The sequence below is a fragment of the Natrix helvetica genome, assembly GCF_964273705.1.
Source record: "Natrix helvetica genome assembly, chromosome: 4".
Lineage (NCBI taxonomy): Eukaryota > Metazoa > Chordata > Lepidosauria > Squamata > Natricidae > Natrix > Natrix helvetica.
In genome coordinates, this window is record NC_138550.1 from 79,379,047 (window position 1) to 79,398,362 (window position 19,316).

The 19,316-nt window shown below is 39.8% G+C and overlaps 1 protein-coding gene across 1 annotated transcript in view; it reads left to right on the forward strand.

Moving 5' to 3' along the window:
- The first annotated feature begins 15,302 nt into the window (after positions 1-15,302).
- The window catches only part of ELP2 (elongator acetyltransferase complex subunit 2), a 55,441-nt gene continuing 51,427 nt past the window's right edge, over positions 15,303-19,316 (forward strand). The window contains exons 1-2 of the mRNA XM_081951160.1: positions 15,303-15,524; positions 17,130-17,208. Coding sequence (XP_081807286.1) covers positions 15,393-15,524; positions 17,130-17,208 — 211 coding nt within the window. The 5' untranslated portion in view covers positions 15,303-15,392. The remainder of the gene's footprint in view (positions 15,525-17,129; positions 17,209-19,316) is intronic.

Here is a 19,316-nt window from a genome sequence, read left to right on the forward strand (position 1 = left end):
GGCAGCTCTGACCCCACTCAGTTTGCACCTTGCCTCTGACCCTGTTTCCCCCTCCCCACAAGGTGTGTCATCAGCCACATTCCCCAACGAAGCAATTTCATGAGTCATGGAAGTCACTCCCTCCAGCCCTTACTGGTTTCTGTGGAGAGGGCCTTGACTTTGGCCGGCTAGGATGTGGGTTGTTTTGACTGAGGTGCAAATTCTTCAATGTAGCTGCGAGGCTCGATTCTCCATCCCTCCCTCCCCCCGCGCGGGAACAGGTTAGGGAAGCTTTGCGAGTTGACACAGTGATTCACTTAATAACTCTGATAAGAAAGGTCATAAAATGGGATAAATTTCACTTAACAAATGTCTCGCTTAGCCACAGAAATTTTGGGCTCAGTTGTGGTCATGTCAAGGACTACCTATAGTTGCAAGTCACAAGGTTTTCTATAAAAATATTTTTGGTGCTGGTAGGGGAAATAACAATTTCAAACTGAAATACAAATATAACCACTGAATTTGAGAAGGCAACTGGCTTAACATGGAGAGGAACTATATATTTATATTATTATGTTTTCAAGAGGAGAGGAGGAATTCACTGATATCTCCAAAATTAGAATCCAGTGAGCAACTGGCTGATGTGATTGATTTATTCAGTGATTTTTGTGTTTTTCCACCTATCGGTAATGTGCAGAATGTTAAAATGAAACATTAAAAAAGAAAACAGTTTTGAAGCAACTAAGCAGTTAAAATGTAAAAGGCAGATGTAGAAGTGATGGAAGGAACATCAATTCTCAGCAGTTTAATTTTCCTATTTGTAAGTTTAACGTCTGCAGTCTGGCTAATATTCTGCTTGCCTGAAAGGATCCTGGGGGGGGGGGGGGGGAGAGATCTGTGCCCAGAAACTCAGTTCCTCCTAATGAATCAGATAATAATTGGAACCATTGTGATTAATAAATGCCTTGTTCTTTCACTGAAATCAAAGACATAGGCAACATAGCTGTATCTTTGTACTTTATGTGTGGTTTCCCCTCCTCTTGGGAAGGGGTTTAATTCAGTTTCCCAAATAGAAGGATTCTGCTTCAATCCCTCTTTTCCAAGGAAAAATATTCTTGGTTGGATTTTCTGTCTTTTCCTGATACTAACCACCTGAGATGCCACCTAGATAATACTGGAGATGACCTCTTCAAGTTCCTATTAGTTGATTTTGGCCTTTGGGGTTACACTTTCTCTGCTTCTTTTTTTCATAAGTAGCAATTTTCCAGAATAGCTAGGTTCCACAATAATGTTAAACCTATGTTTAAAAGGAGCCAGTTTTTCAGATGATAGTTAGCCTCTCATGGAAGATAAAGCCCTCAAGTACTTTTTAACAGTTAGTTTGCTTCCTCCCCAGCCAATAATGAGAGTGACGAACAGAACAGAATAGAATAGAATAGAATAGAATAGAATGGTAACAGAGTTGAAAAGGACTTTGGAGGTCTTCTAGTCCAACTCAGCAGGGAACTATATTTTCCTGCAAGTTGACGGGAGGGGAAATGAAGCTAGGCTAGGGGAATCCATCAATTTATTTCCTTTAATGTTCTTTACAAAACTGTAAACAAAGTACCACTCAATGGTCTTGTTACTGATGTAGGTCAGAGCTTGGCCATCAGGACAGGGCAATGTATGATGGCAAACATTTCAGTCAATTCAAAGATATAGAGATGCATGTTAACAGAAGAGTCTGGAGACTTAGACAGCTTAAAATTACACCATTGAGATGTGGTATAGTAGCAACAAGAGACACAAATCATAAGCACCAAGAGGTGATATTCAAGGAAATTCTCCTACCGCAAAACTTACAATTTCATTTTGCTGGCAGGCAAACATCTTTCTGACGCCCAGCTCTCTTCTCTTTTAGCTCCATGACATTTAACCTTTTGAGACCAAGAAATCTGGGCATCTTTGTGATGTCATTAAGGTTTCATTCAGGTTTTCCTGTCCCCATAAACTGATTTGGTTTTTTATTTGCAATACATCTGTTTTACAGCTATCCACTTAAGAAAATATCTACTTGAGAAAATACTTACAACGGTAGTTGTAAATAATGTATCCTCAAGAGAACATGCAAGTTTGGTCCTTTTGGAACTGCATTTCCTGTCGTGCCTGGGGAGCAGAAGGACATTACTGAAACAAGCACCAACAATTGCAGAGGAGGGAAGGAATTAATTGTTCCAGTTGAGCACAGTCCACAAAATTTAAGTCCTAGTGTTTTCATAATAATTAGAAAAACTATTTCTGCATCATGTAATTGTCCTAAAATTGGGCATGATGAATACAAAATAGATGAATAAGATGGAACTTGAAATGATATGTTAGGTTGCAGAGACAACTGGTTCTTTGTACAGTAATAGATACGTGTGACCTTTTTTTGGATTTAGGGCTATTCATTCTGTAGTGCAACTTGTACTTGCACAAGGATCACTGAAATGGCATTCTGTGCAGGGGTGGGCTTCTAAAGTTCCAGCAACGGGTTTGCTGCCCCATTGTTGGGTGGGCGTGGCCATGGTTGGCATGACCTAGTCGGCCTCCTGCACCATAGCGGGGATGGTGGGGGTGGTGTTTTTTGGAAACAGGCCCATTTCCGGACTTCCGGAACCTCCAGTAGGCCTATTTTTGACCTCCCCAAGCCTCCACATGGGCCTTGCACTTACCTTGCAGGATGAACAGGCCATGTAGAGACTCGGGGAGGGGAGGGGTAGGCAGAGACAGCCAGTGGTGGCATTTAGGGGTTCGCTGAGCCCAGCAGAATTGCCCAAACCCATGCAAATTCCCAGCAGCCCACCCCTGGTTCTGTATTATCCAACTGGAGATAGCCCACTGAATTCTGTTTGTCTCTGAAAGTTACTTTCCAAACCCTTCATTTGACTTGTAAAAGTGTTCTTACTGAGATATACAGGTGAAACTCGAAAAATTAGAATATCGTGCAAAAGTTCATTTATTTCAGTAATGCAACTCAAAAGATGAAACTAATATATGAGATAGACTCATTACATGCAAAGCAAGATAGTTCCAGCTGTGATTTGTCATAACTGTGATGATTATGGCTTACAGTTGATGAAAACCACAAATCCACAATCTCAGAAAATTAGAATATCACATGCACATCCTGCATATAAAACATTGTTCCAAAGGTTCTCAAGACAGGAATCTGATCTTTGTGCTTGTGCTTTCTTTTTGAGGCTCAGTCATATTTTAACACCTCCATGCACATTTTTTAATGGGACTAATTTCCAATCACATTCTGAAATTTCTTTCTTGCTTTCATTTTCTCAACTAGGCCAGCAGCCCTGAAATTCCATGCACTTAATTAGGTTCAAACTTGCTTAACTTCCAAGATTAACCAAGAAGGGCTAAATATGCCTATTTGCTGTATACTTACTCTAATGGTGCATGTGATTTTCTGGCATTGAATATTTTGGTTGCATATTTTGAATATGTAAATGTTATACTTAAATATATCTGGTGGCCACAGAAAGATGCTAGTGAGAAAAATTGCATTCTTGATTTGACTGCAAATCTTGATTCCATATGTACATATATTACTTCGATTTATTGTATGTTTGCAGCTATTTGCATAATTGTATCCAATGCTTTTTAAAAATGCTATGTGACCACACAATTTGTTCATTTGAGATCAGAGTAGCATTAGTCACTTCGCAATATACTCATAAGAAATTGTATTCCGCTATCAATAGGATTAAAGTTAAAAGATTGTAGTCTTATGATTCAATCAATTAAAGCTAAGGGTTTTGATTTTTCAAGAGCATAAACTCCTTTTCCATTTTCAAAGACCATTGAACCTTTTCTGAAATTGTAGCAATTGGTCTTCTGGTTATGTTCTGACCCAGCCTTAGCAGAAACAAGAAACAGACTCCTTGTCACAAAAAACCCTCTTTATTTATCTCCTGTGAATTAATGGCATTCACACACCAAAAAGTCCAGGCAATAGTCTTTCAAAGAGTTAACTGCAGTAACAGACCTTATTAGTTCCTTGCGATAATTTCCAGGCCATGAGCTCCCAGCCCCGATGAGCCAAATCTTCAGAAATCCGATCTGTTGTCTCCTATGACCACCACTCCCCTTCGCTTCTATTTATTCCCCAGCCAGGGAGAGGCCATTAAGTGTCAACGTGTGCCCTGCTTCCCAAATCAACTCCTTGTCCTCAGTTGTTCTCCTCTTCTAACAGCTCTGCACATATGCACATCTGGAACAGGCCCCAGCTGTTCTTCCTCCCCACTTATCGCAGCCTCCAAAGGCAGCTGCCTCTTCAGTGGCTGGGAAATGTTGGACAGCCCTGGCTCTATCTCTGCGTCCAATGCAGAGCATCCATCAGTGCCTTCTCCAGACTCCAGAGCTGGCCCAAGTTCTTCCTCAAACTCCTCATCGTCCGAGTCTGCGGCCAGCTCTGCTGGCAGCTGGTAGGCCACAACAGGTTATTGCTGATTAGTTCCAAGACTTCCTCACCACTGGTTATACTAGGTTGGGTGTGATATATAGTTCAGCGGTATTATCCTTATTATCTAACATGAATTTTTCATGTTGATGGCAAAAGTAAAAAATGAGAAACCCCCCCCCCCTGCTTGTCCTTCTGTCTCTACTACACATTCCATTCTAAATAGGTATCCATTTTAAAGAACCTTTAGCACATTTTTCCTTCTTGGAGAAGGAGGATGCTTATAATAAATGTATATTTGGCAGGAAATTCTTAAGAAAATAGAAAATGTAACTTTTCTCTAACAAGCTTTTGTCCCATCCCTGGAAACACTGACAAATTTATACTGAATTTATTGAGGTTACAGATCTTTGTATCATAAAGGGTGCAGATGCAATAATAAACTATAATTAGCACATTTAAGGCTCTCTCTATTTCATTCATTCTATTTATATTATATTTATTAAATTTATAGACCGCCCCCTCTCCCCGAAGGGACTCGGGGTGGTGTACAGACAACACAATAAAAAACAGTATACAAAATTAAATACTCTTAGATACCCCTAAAATCAAATTAAATACTAGGCTGTACAGTATGATAAAAATTAAAAACAACCTAAAAACCTACCCCTAAAAATTTTAAATACAGGCTAGAAGGATTAAAACTACGGTTAGGCCAGGCCAGCTAAGTTGAACAGGTGGGTCTTAAGTTTCTTGCGGAAGGAGCGGAGATCGGTGGTTATTCTAATATCGGGGGGAGGTCATTCCAGAGGGTCGGGCCCATCACAGAGAAGGCCCTACTCCTGGGCGTCGCCCGCTGGCACTGCCTAGTGGACGGCACCCGGAGGAGTCCCTCCCTGTGAGAGCGAATCGGCCGCAGGGATGTATGGGGCAGGATGCGATCCCGCAAATACCTAGGTCCTGTGCCATGGAGTGCTTTAAAGATGATAGTCAACACCTTGAAACGCACCCGAAAAGCCACAGGTAGCCAGTGCAGCCCGCGCAGGAGAAGTGTTACATGAGAGTACCTAGTACCTCCCATAATTGCCCGCGCAGCCGAATTCTGGACCAACTGCAGCCTTCGGGTGCATCTCAAGGGAAGCCCCATGTAGAGAGCATTACAATAGTCCAGTCGGGACGTCACTAGCGCATGGGTGACTGTGTGAAGGGCGTTCCGGTCCAATAGGGGACGCAATTGGCGCACCAGGTGAACCTGGTGGAATGCCCCCCTTGCCACGGCCGTCACATGGTCATCCATTGACAGCCGGGCATCCAGGAGGACGCTCAAATTGCGTGCCCGCTCCACGGGGGCCAGCTGTTCGCCCCCGATGGCCAGTGATGGAACCCACTGGTTGAACCGGGGCGCCGGTAACCACAGCCACTCCGTCTTGGAGGGAGTCTTGGAGGGAGTAATTCTGCCCATTACATTAAAAAATCCAGCCTCCTTTTAAATGTTAGACAGCACTTTGGAAGTTATAACGACTTCAGTTATCTAAAGAAGGAATTTCATAAAGAAGTAATGAAAAACATAACCTCATTCCTCTGAACTGATCTGATAAGGTGGTATTAGCTTTAGAACTGTTGATCATCATGACTTGTTTTCTTTTCCCCGCTATGCCACTTTGGCAATTTATAAGCAGTTGAGACAGCATGCTGAATATTATAACATTTATCTCTCTTTCAAATCAAAGCAGCACCTGAGAATGCAAGGCAAAGCTTATTTATGGGGTGTTTGAACTTAAATAAAATCTGCTTCTTGTTTTCTAACATTATCTCTTTCACATTCTGTTCTCTGCCTCTTTTATCTAACAATACTTCTTAACTTCTTGGTTATACTATATAGAATATGACATGAAATGTATAAAGGTGTTAGTGAGACAGCAAAGGGCTGGATATTCCAAAACAAACAGCATATAGCCAAAGTACATACCATTTGTGAGTGAAGTGTATTAATCTCCCATCCTATTCCAAGGACTTAAATGACAAAACAACCATTATTAGCATGTGACACTAGTATTGCCCCTTTTGGACATATGTACAGACCTTTCATTGTAATGGCACATTATCATTTTGTCTTTGGCCCCCATGTCCTTCCTACAAGCTGACCCCATCTGATTCCTGTCTCCCATGTTTGCCTGTTTTTTTAGATAAAAATAAACTACAAATGTATGTATAGTCTCAGAGCCATGGCATGTCTAACTTGATCCTGGTGCATTATTTTGAGTGGGATAGGGCCAGGAGAGGTAGGGAAGCCCTGTCTTAGTCAGCCTGTTGTGCCAATAAGCAGCGTTTGTTAGGTATTCTACTATCAAGGACAAACATGACAGGAGGTGTTTTCTTTTTAAAAACAAAATTTTATTGGTTTTAAGAAAAATAATCAGGGAAAGGGATGGTGGATAAAGTTACAAATTTTGACAGTTACATTATGCAGGAAATGGCCCTCCCCGCCATTCTCATAACTTTCATTTATTAATACATTAAATTGTTGCTACTTAGTAGTATTTTGTCAGCATATAACCTTTTAGGAGGAGGTGTTTTCTATATCCATATCTTTAGACATGTGAACTTCCTTTGAAAGATCTACCCACATTATTTAAATATAAGTTTGTTTCGTATCTTAACTTTTTCAGAAACATCCAACAATGCTTTTATTGTCCTCACCCTAAAGTATTTGTCTTCTTGTTTTTGGAGACAGGATATGGTAAAAACCTGTGTTTTGGCTTTCCTAGGAATTCTAGTTAATTTCAGGTGAAAACTAACGATCATCCCTAATACACTGCTTCCAACACCTACCTGTCCTTGCAGCTATGGTTCAGGTATGCTATATTTTCTGCAACCCCACCACACACATAAGAATTATTAAACCACTCAAGTACCTTATTAATAAGCTGTAGCCTATATTAGGACATGACATTGCACTTTCTCAGGTGATGGGTGGCAGGACCATTGTTGCATACAGACCTGAAACATATTCTCACAAGCCATAAGAAACAATAGGGCAGTGATACTACTATGGAACCAGATCCTTCAACAAACCTACCCTTTCCCCCCCAAAATAAGACCTCCCTGCATAATGAAGCCCAATTGGGCTTTTGAGTGCATGTGCTAAAATAAACCCTACCAAAAAAATAAGCCCTCCCCCAAAATATTGCAACACAGCAGCAGCCATGAGATGATCATGCTTGCTGCCTCCTGCACCTCAAAAATAATAAGACCTCCCTAAAAATAAGCCCAAGCACTTATTTGGGGGGGTCAAAAGAAAATAAGACCCTGTTTTACTTTTGGGGAAACATGGTAGATGTCTACTTTGCCCCCACATCTACACTAACAGAACCATCTAAGCCCCAACAAATATATCAGATTAGAGATGCCTTCCTATGCCCCTTTTCTACTAAGATATATAGACCATTATCTGCCAGCAATGCACCTCTGAATTCTACATAGGCAAAGGGATCAAATTTTGTGCAAAACTATTAATGGGCGTGATTGATTTCAGGCTCAAAACAAAGACAAAGTAACACCAGAGGTTTCAACCCCCAAGGATACTATATGGTAAATATCAAAGTACCCATTTTTGGAGGGGAACCCTAGATTTTAGCACTACTATTAAACAAACAATTGCTGAACATCATCAAAAAGTTTCAGGCAATCTCAGAAGATCTCAATCTCACATGAAACATGCATCTGTATAACTAATCTGTCTTCCCCTCCTTCCTTTCTACTTCATCCCTAATAAAATCCTACTTCAACTGAACCACTCCACATAACACATAAGTATTTGTGAACTGCAGCTATGATTCGATGAAATGAGCTGCAGTTCACAAATACTTATGCCTTTTAATAAAATGTGTTAGTGGGAAAAGGTTTTACTGGGCTTCTTTTTTGCTCCCACATAATAAGTAATGCTATTATGCTGAAAAACATTAATCTTGTTTTTTTCCTCCTCTGTCAGACTACTGGATGTGCACTTTGGTGGCAGAGGCCACTAAAACCCAGCATGTGATTTGTGTGCTTCCTCTCTGGCAAGAAATTAGGCTTTTGGTCTTAAGTACAAAAAGACAAAGCAGGACGTCTTGCATCTGCTATATTTCTTCTCAGGCCTTTTTCCTTGCTCTCTTTCTTCAGGATTAATTCACTGCTTCTCTGAAGATGGGTTCCCATTAGAAGATCCATCTCCCAAACCATCCATAATAGGTCCTGTGTGCCACCACTTCCAATGCTCTGGTTCTGGCTGCAAATTGTAGGCAGTGCATTGGATCGTCTGCCCTGGGTTCTGCTGTGCAGGGAGGAGGCAGTGAACTTCTGCTCTGATATGTGTATTTTGTAATTCTTTTGTCTCTCAAGTTTATCTTGAAAAATATTCTGTATAACTAGGTGCTGAACCAGATAAGGGTATTTTTATTCTTAACTTAAAGATATCTCTGAGTGCAGCTGCTTTTTAAAGATGAGTACTACTGTGGTTGATCTCTGAATGTACAGGTGAAACTCGAAAAGTTAGAATATCGTGCAAAAGTTCATTTATTTCAGTAATGCAACTTAAAAGGTGAAACTAATATGAGATAGACTCATTACATGCAAAGCAAGATAGTTCAAGCTGTGATTTGTCATAATTGTGATGGTTATGGCATGTTCCAGATGTGCATATGTGCAGAGCTGTTAGAAGAGGAGAACAACTGAGGACAAGGAGTTGATTTGGGAAGCAGGGCACACGTTGACACTTAATGGCCTCTCCCTGGCTGGGGAATAAATGGAAGCGAAGGGGAGTGGTGGTCATAGGAGACAACAGATCGGATTTCTGAAGATTTGGCTCATCGGGGCTGGGAGCTCATGGCCTGGCAATTATCGCAAGGAACTAATAAGGTCTGTTACTGCAGTTAACTCTTTGAAAGACTATTGCCTGGACTTTTTGGTGTGTGAATGCCATTAATTCACAGGAGATCAATAAAGAGGGTTTTTTTTGTGACAAGGAGTCTGTTTCTTGTTTCTGCTAAGGCTGGGTCAGAACATAACCAGAAGACCAATTGCTACAATTTCAGAAAAGGTTCAATGGTCTTTGAAAATGGAAAAGGAGTTTATGCTCTTGAAAAATCAAAACCCTCAGCTTTAATTGATTGAATCATAAGACTACAATCTTTTAACTTTAATCCTATTGATAGCGGAATACAATTTCTTATGAGTATATTGCGAAGTGACTAATGCTACTCTGGTCTCAAATGAACAAATTGTGTGGTCACATAGCATTTTTAAAAAGCATTGGATACAATTATGCAAATAGCTGCAAACATACAATAAATCGAAGTAATATATGTACATATGGAATCAAGATTTGCAGTCAAATCAAGAATGCAATTTTTCTCACTAGCATCTTTCTGTGGCCACCAGATATATTTAAGTATAACATTTACATATTCAAAATATGCAATCAAAATATTCAATGCCAGAAAATCACATGCACCATTAGAGTAAGTATACAGCAAATAGGCATATTTAGCCCTTCTTGGTTAATCTTGGAAGTTAAGCAAGTTTGAACCTAATTAAGTGCATGGAATTTCAGGGCTGCTGGCCTAGTTGAGAAAATGAAAGCAAGAAAGAAATTTCAGAAGGTGATTGGAAATTAGTCCCATTAAAAAATGTGCATGGAGGTGTTAAAATATGACTGAGCCTCAAAAAGAAAACACAAGCACAAAGATCAGATTCCTGTCTTGACAACCTTTGGAAAAATGTTTTATATGCGGGATGTAACAGACAAATATTTTTTTCTGTTTATTATTGTTTTTATTGTTAGAGACCCAGAGTCACATGTTAGCTGGGTGACCATATAGACCTTGGGGCAATCATTTGGCTTGCTTAGGCCACATTGAGTGAAGAGAAACTGTATGTATGTATGTATGTATGTATATATGTATATATGTATGTATGTATGTATGTATGTATGTATGTATGTATCAGTGGTGGGATACGACAGGTATGCCTTGGTACGGGCATACCAGTGCCTGCTGGGAGCACCAGGTACCGTTCCGGTATGGTGCTCCCGAGGGCGCCCCCCTGCCCGCCCACCTTACCTGTATTTGAGCTGATCAGGGCTTATGCACATGGAGCGTACGGCGCCTGCGCGATGCTCTGCCGAGCAGCTGAAGCATCGCAGGCGGTAAGTACACATGTGCGCACTGCGCATGTGCTGTATGCGTGCATGTGGTGGACGCCTGGCCCCGTTGCACTGTACCAGGTGCAACGGGATCCGGAATCCACCACTGGTATGTATGTACGTACCATATGTATGTGTATACACAAACACACACACAACATTTGATATATATAAATCACACAATGTTAAATAATGTCATAATGTTATGATGTGTGGGCCTATTATTAGCTGTCCAAAGCCATACCTGACCCATGGACCACAGGTTGGACATGCCTGGTGTAGACCATAAATCATAAATATCAGCAAACATAATAAACAATATAGAGAGAGAGTATAGAGATTTATATAAAGGCAAGGATAACTCCCCACAAGAATAATTTCCTTAATGTCTTACTTTACAGCCATCCTAATTATTTCATTCTATTGCTTTGCTCAGTCTTAAATATTGAGAATGATATTATGTGTCTTAAATGGGAGGAAGAGGAAGCATTTGATTATCAAATTAAAATTGGTAATCTGATTATTAATGGATGCTGGGATATAAAACTCCACAGAATGAAGCATTGCTGACATTAATTAACAAGATGCTTCCTAGCTATTCCTGCCATCATAAAACATTCCATCCATTCTAATATATAAAGGGCTATAATCTGGCTAAAGAAATTAAAGTTTGCCATATTGAAGTTTTTTAAAACATTTGTTAACATTTAACAAGTAATACTAATAATTAATGCTAAATTAATAATGCTAAATTATTTAGTATTCAAGGTTATTCTGTAACATCTTGAGTTTTGGTTTAATATAGCACACTTAACACATGTTAAGTCTCTTAAGGAAATTGTATAGAAAGAAGTGTTTGGTTACAGAAGCAGCTAACAATAGTCTAAACTTGTTGACTAAGTGGCATGTTCTATTCCAGGAAAGTAATCTGTGTCTTGCCAACATGAGAGATTGAGTGCATGCTTTAATACACTGCAGGCAACCATAATTAGTAAGTGATCACTTTCTGTATTTGTTGGATATCGACTTTGAAAAAACCATCAAGTGTGTGGCATAGAATGCTTGACCTGATTTCCTGTTGGTCTCTTGCCAGTGTGCATAGCAGAGAAGATACTAGCAAATTAGATTCTCCTGATTCCATGAGCAAAGTGAACAGCGGCAATGATATAATGATACAAGAAAAATATAACAAATCCTGCTAATGGGCATATATTTGAAGATATTAGTGATGGAGTTCCTTTTCCCTGTCCATATCTTTTAAAACATGAACATAGTTTATAGACAGTGGTTTTAAACATTTGAATTTGTAGAAATGAACTCACAATGAAAGGTTTTTAACAGATGGGTTGAAGTTGCCTTCAATATTTAATTTGCATCAAATGATGTCTATGCCATCATATATAGGGCCTGTTCTTGTACCACTAATTCCAATGAAATTTCCCCTGGCATAAGTGATAAAAAGTTCCATCTGCCAATTCTCTGGGTATTCTGCTACAATTAAATGCTTAGGAACCAGCAGAAAAAGCTGGTAATCTTACTTGGATAGAATTCTCCAGAAATGCTTCTAACACATTTGAGTAAACAGTGGTTATCAATAATATGCATACTCCTAAAATTGGATTTGCATTCTTCTTAGAATGTGTTAAGATTTCTCCCTATTCTACTTTACAGACGTCATTCTCATTCACCGTAGCACTATTTCTGTATCCTGTCATATCTTTCAACCAGAACAGAAACTGTTGCTTAGCAATGTCTGTTGCTTAGTTCCCACTCAAGTCTACTACCACAAATCAGTGGAATTTACAACAATAAGGTGCTGTTAATGGCTCAACTCCATATTAGAAAGTCTCTCAAAACCCACAGTTCCAAATATTTTTACTGTAGGAAGAGTGCATTCTTTCAAATAAAAAGGGCAGGATTGGAAACTTAGCTTTTTTTTAAAAAAAAAATGATGGCATCGCTCAAAAAAGTTACTTTGTTTTCTGGAGGAACATATGTCTGTAATTGGTTGGATTGTTGCTGAAAACATGGGAAAATTATGTAGAAGTGAACAATTGACTCTCATAATGAATAATGAAGTTTTATTTATTTCTAATAAGAGTGAAGCAGAAGAAGAAACAGCATTTGTCAGCCTTTTCTTTAAATATTCTTTTTGAGTTAGCAAATAACCAGTTGAGGTAGTTTTGGAAGAAATGTCCTTCTGGGTTCGGCTCCAAGTGGGGAAAAAGACACTGGAGACATGGAGGCTGCTTGGAAAGATGGTTTTAATGGTGGACAGGACCGCATGGTTTGAGTCCTGAACAGAAAAGGTGATCACATGCGTCAATGTTGGTGGAGAAGAAGAGAAGGGAAGAGAAGGGGAGATGGAGGGGCTTGCTAGGCTTTTTATAACCTGTTCAGTCCCACCTCTCTGTTTCCTGTTCCTGTGTAAGAAATGTATTCTGATTGGTTGTCAGACTCACATGGGGCCATGCAGGGGCAACTCTCTAGGCTGTTTTGAATCCAGGTTTGATTGAGTTCAGATGCCATGTGGTCAGTTGAATAAAGGCTTATATTATCCTGCCTTATCCCATCACTCTGGAGTTGAAGAGGAGAACTCTTTATTATGTAAAGTGGACTAGCTTGGTCTTCTTAATGGCCCATTGACAAAGTGGGGATGGGCTGGAAGCCGCAGGAATTTACTTTGTGTTTAAAATGTGTTTCTCCCTTTTTTCACATCCAGGAAAATATAATATTCTGCCTTATCAATATTTCCTAGGATATTTCATCTTTCTGGGAGAGGGCTAGGTGATAACTCCCTACAGTAGAAAATGGGGATTTTATCTATCTATATCCATACTACTAAAACTCTATAGTCATGACCTTCAACTGCTTGAAATGGTGCATCACAGGGCAATCATTTTTGAACTAGTATACTTCAAATGGGCTTACAGAATACTTCCAAAATCTGGATCTCATGACTCCAGAAGAAAAGAAAGTTAGGAAAGAAATGCTTTAGTGCTTATGAAGCTGTTAGGGTCACATGATCTTCATTTTCAGCCCTCTGTGCCCATTTCAAACCAAAACATATCTGCTCAGAGACCCATGGTTTAAAAAGTTCTTTTTCAACAGACTGAATGGGATTTGTGCAATTCTTCGTGTGTTTATTCAAAAATAACTGTGTGCTTATTCATTTGTCCAAAGAGCTGGTGGGATTGTTAAGGTACTGGCTTAGAAATCAAGAGACTCTTATGAATTCTAGTACTCTTGTTAGTCATGAACGCTAACTGGCTGACTTTGGGCCAGTCACTCTTTCTCAGCAAAACCTACCCGATTGCATTGTTAGGGAAAATAAGAGGTAATAACTAGGGCCACTACAAGAAGATGGGCACACATTTTAGACAAATGGCTCTGGATGGTTTACAGGTACAATAGATAAAACCATATAAAAGACATATACTTAAGAATAGAATTAAAAACAGGAAGGAGTAAAACATACTGTCATATTTATTTTATTTTGATCTCATTTTGCCCATGCATTGCCTACCCGAGATTAAATTAAGTGGGAAATTGCCAATGATTCTCAGTAATTTTAGCACCCCCGAAAATTTTCCAGATCAATTATTTATTAACCTTCCCTATTTCTATAAATTTGGCTATGGAAGGACAACTGATTTCTAAGAAGATGAGGTTAGAATGATGTGTTAGGGTTAGTTAAAATGTTTTTATCATTGGCATTTACCACCAACGAGATTGGCAAAAATGTACCCAAACATGAATCCGACCTGCTGGAAGTGTAAAAAAATACAAGGGACTTTCTATCACATATGGTGGACCTGCCCGGAAACTCAAAAATATTGGACAAACATTTGGAAATGGGTGCAAGAAATTACAGGAGAACAAATAAAATACAAACCCGAACTCTTTCTTCTGGGAATAATCAAAGGGAAATATACAAAGAAAAGTACATATTAACACATCTGCTGACCACAGCTAGAATAGCGTTTGCCCAATGCTGGAAACAAAATAATATCCTCTCGGACAAATTAGTGATACAAGAAAGTTTGGATTGTGCAGAGATGGACAAATTAAAACTAACATTAAAAGACAAAGAAGAGCTGGAATATTATGAAATTTGGAACAATTGGTACAAATGGCTGCAAAATAAGAATAAAATTAATTAAGCTGAAAAACAATACATACACACACACACACAGAGAGAGAGAGAGAGAGAGAGAGAGAGGGAGAGAGAGAGAGAGAGAGAGAACTGTGTATAAAGGTTTATTAACACAGAAGCAAAATAATATTTACATGTACAGGTATGATGACCTAATAATGTTGATATAATGACTGTAAGGTGTTGTAGAAGGAAAAAAATAATTCAAAAATTCAAAAAAAAGAATGATGTGTTAGTAGGATGGTAGTAGTCCAAAAATGGGGGAGTCGACAGTCCTTACAAACACACACACACACACACACACACAAATAAAGCAAGCAAGTCTGTTATGGAATTTTCAAACTGATCAGCATGAAAACTTTGACGTAATCGTAGGTTTGTAAACTCTCCTAATGCCAGCCCGTTTTCTTAAACCTATTGCCATATTTTATCCCAGTGTTTCCCAACCGTGGCAACTTGAAGATGTCCAGGTTTCAACTCCCAGAATTCCCCAGCCAGCATGAATTCTGGGAGTTGAAGTCCGGACCTCTCTAAGTTGCCAAGGTTGGGAAGCACTGCTTTGTCGCTTCCGCTCTACTGACAAGCCTTTCGACGGCGGCCGCTTGGAGTCAACTTCATTGGAACGCGAGAGGAAAATGGCAGCCTCCTTAGAATTGTGCCATGTAGCTTGCTCCGCTAACCGCGTCGGCCCCGGAGTGATCTCTTGGGGGAGAGGAAGTCTATTGGCGTTCGGGTCTTGTCGCTCCGTCATTCTCTATGACCCACAGGTGAGGCGTGAGGGGAGGCCGAGGATTTTAGTGCAGAGGGCTTCTTCGTGTTCAGCTAGCGAGCTCCCTGAATATGTGTTTTGGAGGCGTACAATGGCATAGAGGCGCGGGAGGAGGGGGCGCTTTGATTCCTGCTTCTTCTGGGGGTGTCTTGATGCAACTTAGTCGGTTGTCTTCCCCAGTAATGGGGAAAAGTGAATCGCTTTGTTTCTGCGTCTGGTGTTCTTATAGGTACAGCAGCTTTGGAAAGTGTTGATTATAATGGCGAGTGAGCCTTTAATGTCATAAACATTACTGGTTACCGTTCTCGCTTCGTGTAGTTGGTTGGTTATAGAGATGAAACGGTGGAAGAGACCTGGGACAACTTCTGAAGTTTATGAAACAAAGGGATAATAAAAACATAATAAAAGTGATTACAGAATTTTCTTGGGACATGCATAAATGCCAGTGTAGCAGAACATTGCCTTTATTGGGGCCAGTGACTCTCCCATAACACTTTGATGCAAAAAATTAATCCTCATTATTTATTTATTACATTACATTCATATAGCTGCCAATCTCACAGCCAAGTCACTCTTAGCGGCATACAGCAAAGCGAACAACAAATAATTATTTAAAAAAATTAAAATGATAAAAAGCACAAGAAAGTGTATATTTAGTTTATTACCCCTCCTGCCGCTCTTCATCAAATGCTGACGTTAAGGACAACTGAAGTTATTAAACAGTGTACATGTTTTAACCTCTTTTTTCTAGAAGCAGCTTGCCGTAGAAATAAACCCCTCTGTTTTTACTCAGTTTGTACTGAGCCTACTCAGCTCTACTAACCTTACTCAGCCTATAAACTTCAGAGCAGAAAGGCAATGAAATTCTGGGCCTTCCAAGTCATATGGCAACACTCATGGTACTACACTGTATACACAGATGGAAAGATCTGTTTTCAATACATTTTCATGCTATTCGTTGGTTAACTAAACACAATTGTCAGTCATCATGCTGCGTAGCACTGAAGCGCAGGTACTGGACTAGAAAAAGCAAAATTGTTCTGCTGCTGATTTTTGCTTGCATTCAGTGTCTGATGCATTTCACTGCAATGTCCAACAACAGTCACCCAGCACTGATGGATTCCAGTTGCCCTGATACTGGTTTTCCATTGTGACAGTGTCCTAGTGAAATCTTTCTCCATGTTTGTTCACTGACTGCACCAAGATTTTCAGGAAAGAAGTCCATGTGTGAATGCAGAAAAGGAATCTTCAATGATATGTTGCACTTCATGGCCCCGTATGCTGTAAGTTTGTCAAAACAGCTGAATGTAGTGTGGTGCTGTGTAGTTGTCAAGAAAATTCTCAACAATATCCTTGAATGCTTTCCAGGCAATTTTGTCTAGCCCCACTAACAGATCTTCAAGCCACTTGTCATTGATGATGTGTCTGATCTGTGGACCAATAAAAATACCTCCCTTAATCTTGTCATCAGTTATTCTTGAAAACATATATCTCAAGTAAGATACTATTTCAGCATCTCCGCAGTTAACTTTTTCTTCTGAAGAACAAAATTTTCCTAATTCCTTTTTATAATTGGCTTGTATGTGTGTTTTTTTTCCTCTAGAAAAGAAAAGTAGTTGGAACACTGAATGGTCATACTGAGAGAATTAATTGTGTTAAGTGGATTCATAGAAAAAATGGATGTAAGTACAGTATCAAGAGTGCACAGAAGAATTTGCCTGTTTGTAATGCTTCTACTTTGTACCTAGAATAATAGAAAATGCTGATGGAGAATTTAAAATTTGTGTTCATTTATAAAGTGAAGGCACTGTAAATAGGAACACTGAAAAAAAACCATGATAGCCTTGATACATTGCAATTAGCCAAATTTCCATTGATTTAAAAGCCATTCCAAGCTTTGGATTTTTCGGGTAAATGCTACACTCCAAAAAGAACAAAGACAGGTTTATATATGCATATTTTATTTTATTGATTTTGAATATTATATTTTATTCTTTCATTTTAAAATTTAAGTTTATTATTTTGGCAGGATACAGTGGGGCAAAAAAGTATTTAGTCAACCACCAATTGTGCAAGTTCTCCCACTTAAAAAGATGAGAGAGGCCTATAATTGGCATCATAGGTAGACCTCAACTATGAGAGACAAAATGTAAAATAAAAGACCAAACAATCACATTGGCTGATTTGGAAAGAATTTATTTGCAAATTATAGTGGAAAATAAGTATTTGGTCACCTACAAACAAGCAAGATTTCTGGCTCTCACAGACCTGTACCTTCTTCTTTAGGGGGCTCCTCTGTCCTGCACTCATTACCTGTATCAATGGCACCTGTTTGAACTTGTCATCAGTATAAAAGACACCTGTCCACAACCTCAAACAGTCACACTCCAAACTCCACTATGGTGAAGACCAAAGAGCTGTCAAAGGACACCAGAAACAAAATTGTAGACCTGCACCAGGCTGGGAAGACTGAATCTGCAATAGGCAAGCAGCTTGGTGTGAACAAATCAACTGTGGGAGCAATAATTAGAAAATGGAAGACATACAAGACCACTGATAATCTCCCTCGATCTGGGGCTCCATGCAAGATCTCACCCCGTGGGGTCAAAATGACCCCAAGAACGGTGAGCAAAAATCCCAGGATCACACGGGGGGACCTAGTGAATGACCTGCAGAGAGCTGGGACCAATGTAACAAAGGCTACCATCAGTAACACACTACGCCGCCAGGGACTCAGATCCTGCAGTGCCAGACGTGTCCCCCTGCTTAAGCCAGTCCATGTCCGGGCCCATCTGAAGTTTGCTAGAGAGCATTTGGATGATCCAGAAGAGGATTGGGAGAATGTCATATGGTCGGATGAAACCAAAATAGAACTGTTTGGTAGAAACACAACTCGTCGTGTTTGGAGGAGAGGGAATGCTGAGTTGCATCCAAAGAACACCATACCTACTGTGAAGCACGGGGGTGGCAACATCATGCTTTGGGGCTGTTTCTCTGCAAAGGGACTAGGACGACTGATCCGTGTACAGGACAGAATGAATGGGGCCATGTATCGTGGGATTTTGAGTGCAAACCTCCTTCCATCAGCAAGGGCATTGAAGATGAAACGTGGCTGGGTCTTTCAACATGACAATGATTCCAAACATACCGCCTGGGCAATGAAGGAGTGGCTTCGTAAGAAGCATTTCAAGGTCCTGAAATGCTTCTTACGAAGTGGCCTAGCCAGTCTCCAGATCTCAACCCCATAGAAAATCTTTGGAGGGAGTTGAAAGTCCGTGTTGCCCAGTGACAGCCCCAAAACATCACTGCTCTAGAGGAGATCTGCATGGATGAATGGGCCAACATACCAGCAACAGTGTGTGCCAACCTTGTGAAGACTTACAGAAAACGTTTGACCTCTGTCATTGCCAACAAAGGATATATAACGAAATATTGAGATGAACTTTTGATATTGACCAAATACTTTCCAGCATAATTTGCAAATAAATTATTTCCAAATCAGCCAATGTGATTGTTTGGTGTTTTTTTTTACATTTTGTCTCTCATAGTTGAGGTCTACCTGTGATGCCAATTACAGGCCTCTTTCATCTTTTTAAGTGGGAGAACTTGCACAATTGGTCGCTGACTAAATACTTTTTTGCCCCACTGTATGTGATAATAAAAAGAAAAAAAATGTATTTTTCTTATCAGTAGGGGGAGCTATGATACAGAGACTGTCATAGTCTTCTCTGCTAATGTAAGTGTTATATTTGCTCATTTTGTCCCAGGGTAGTGGAAAATGTGCTGCATT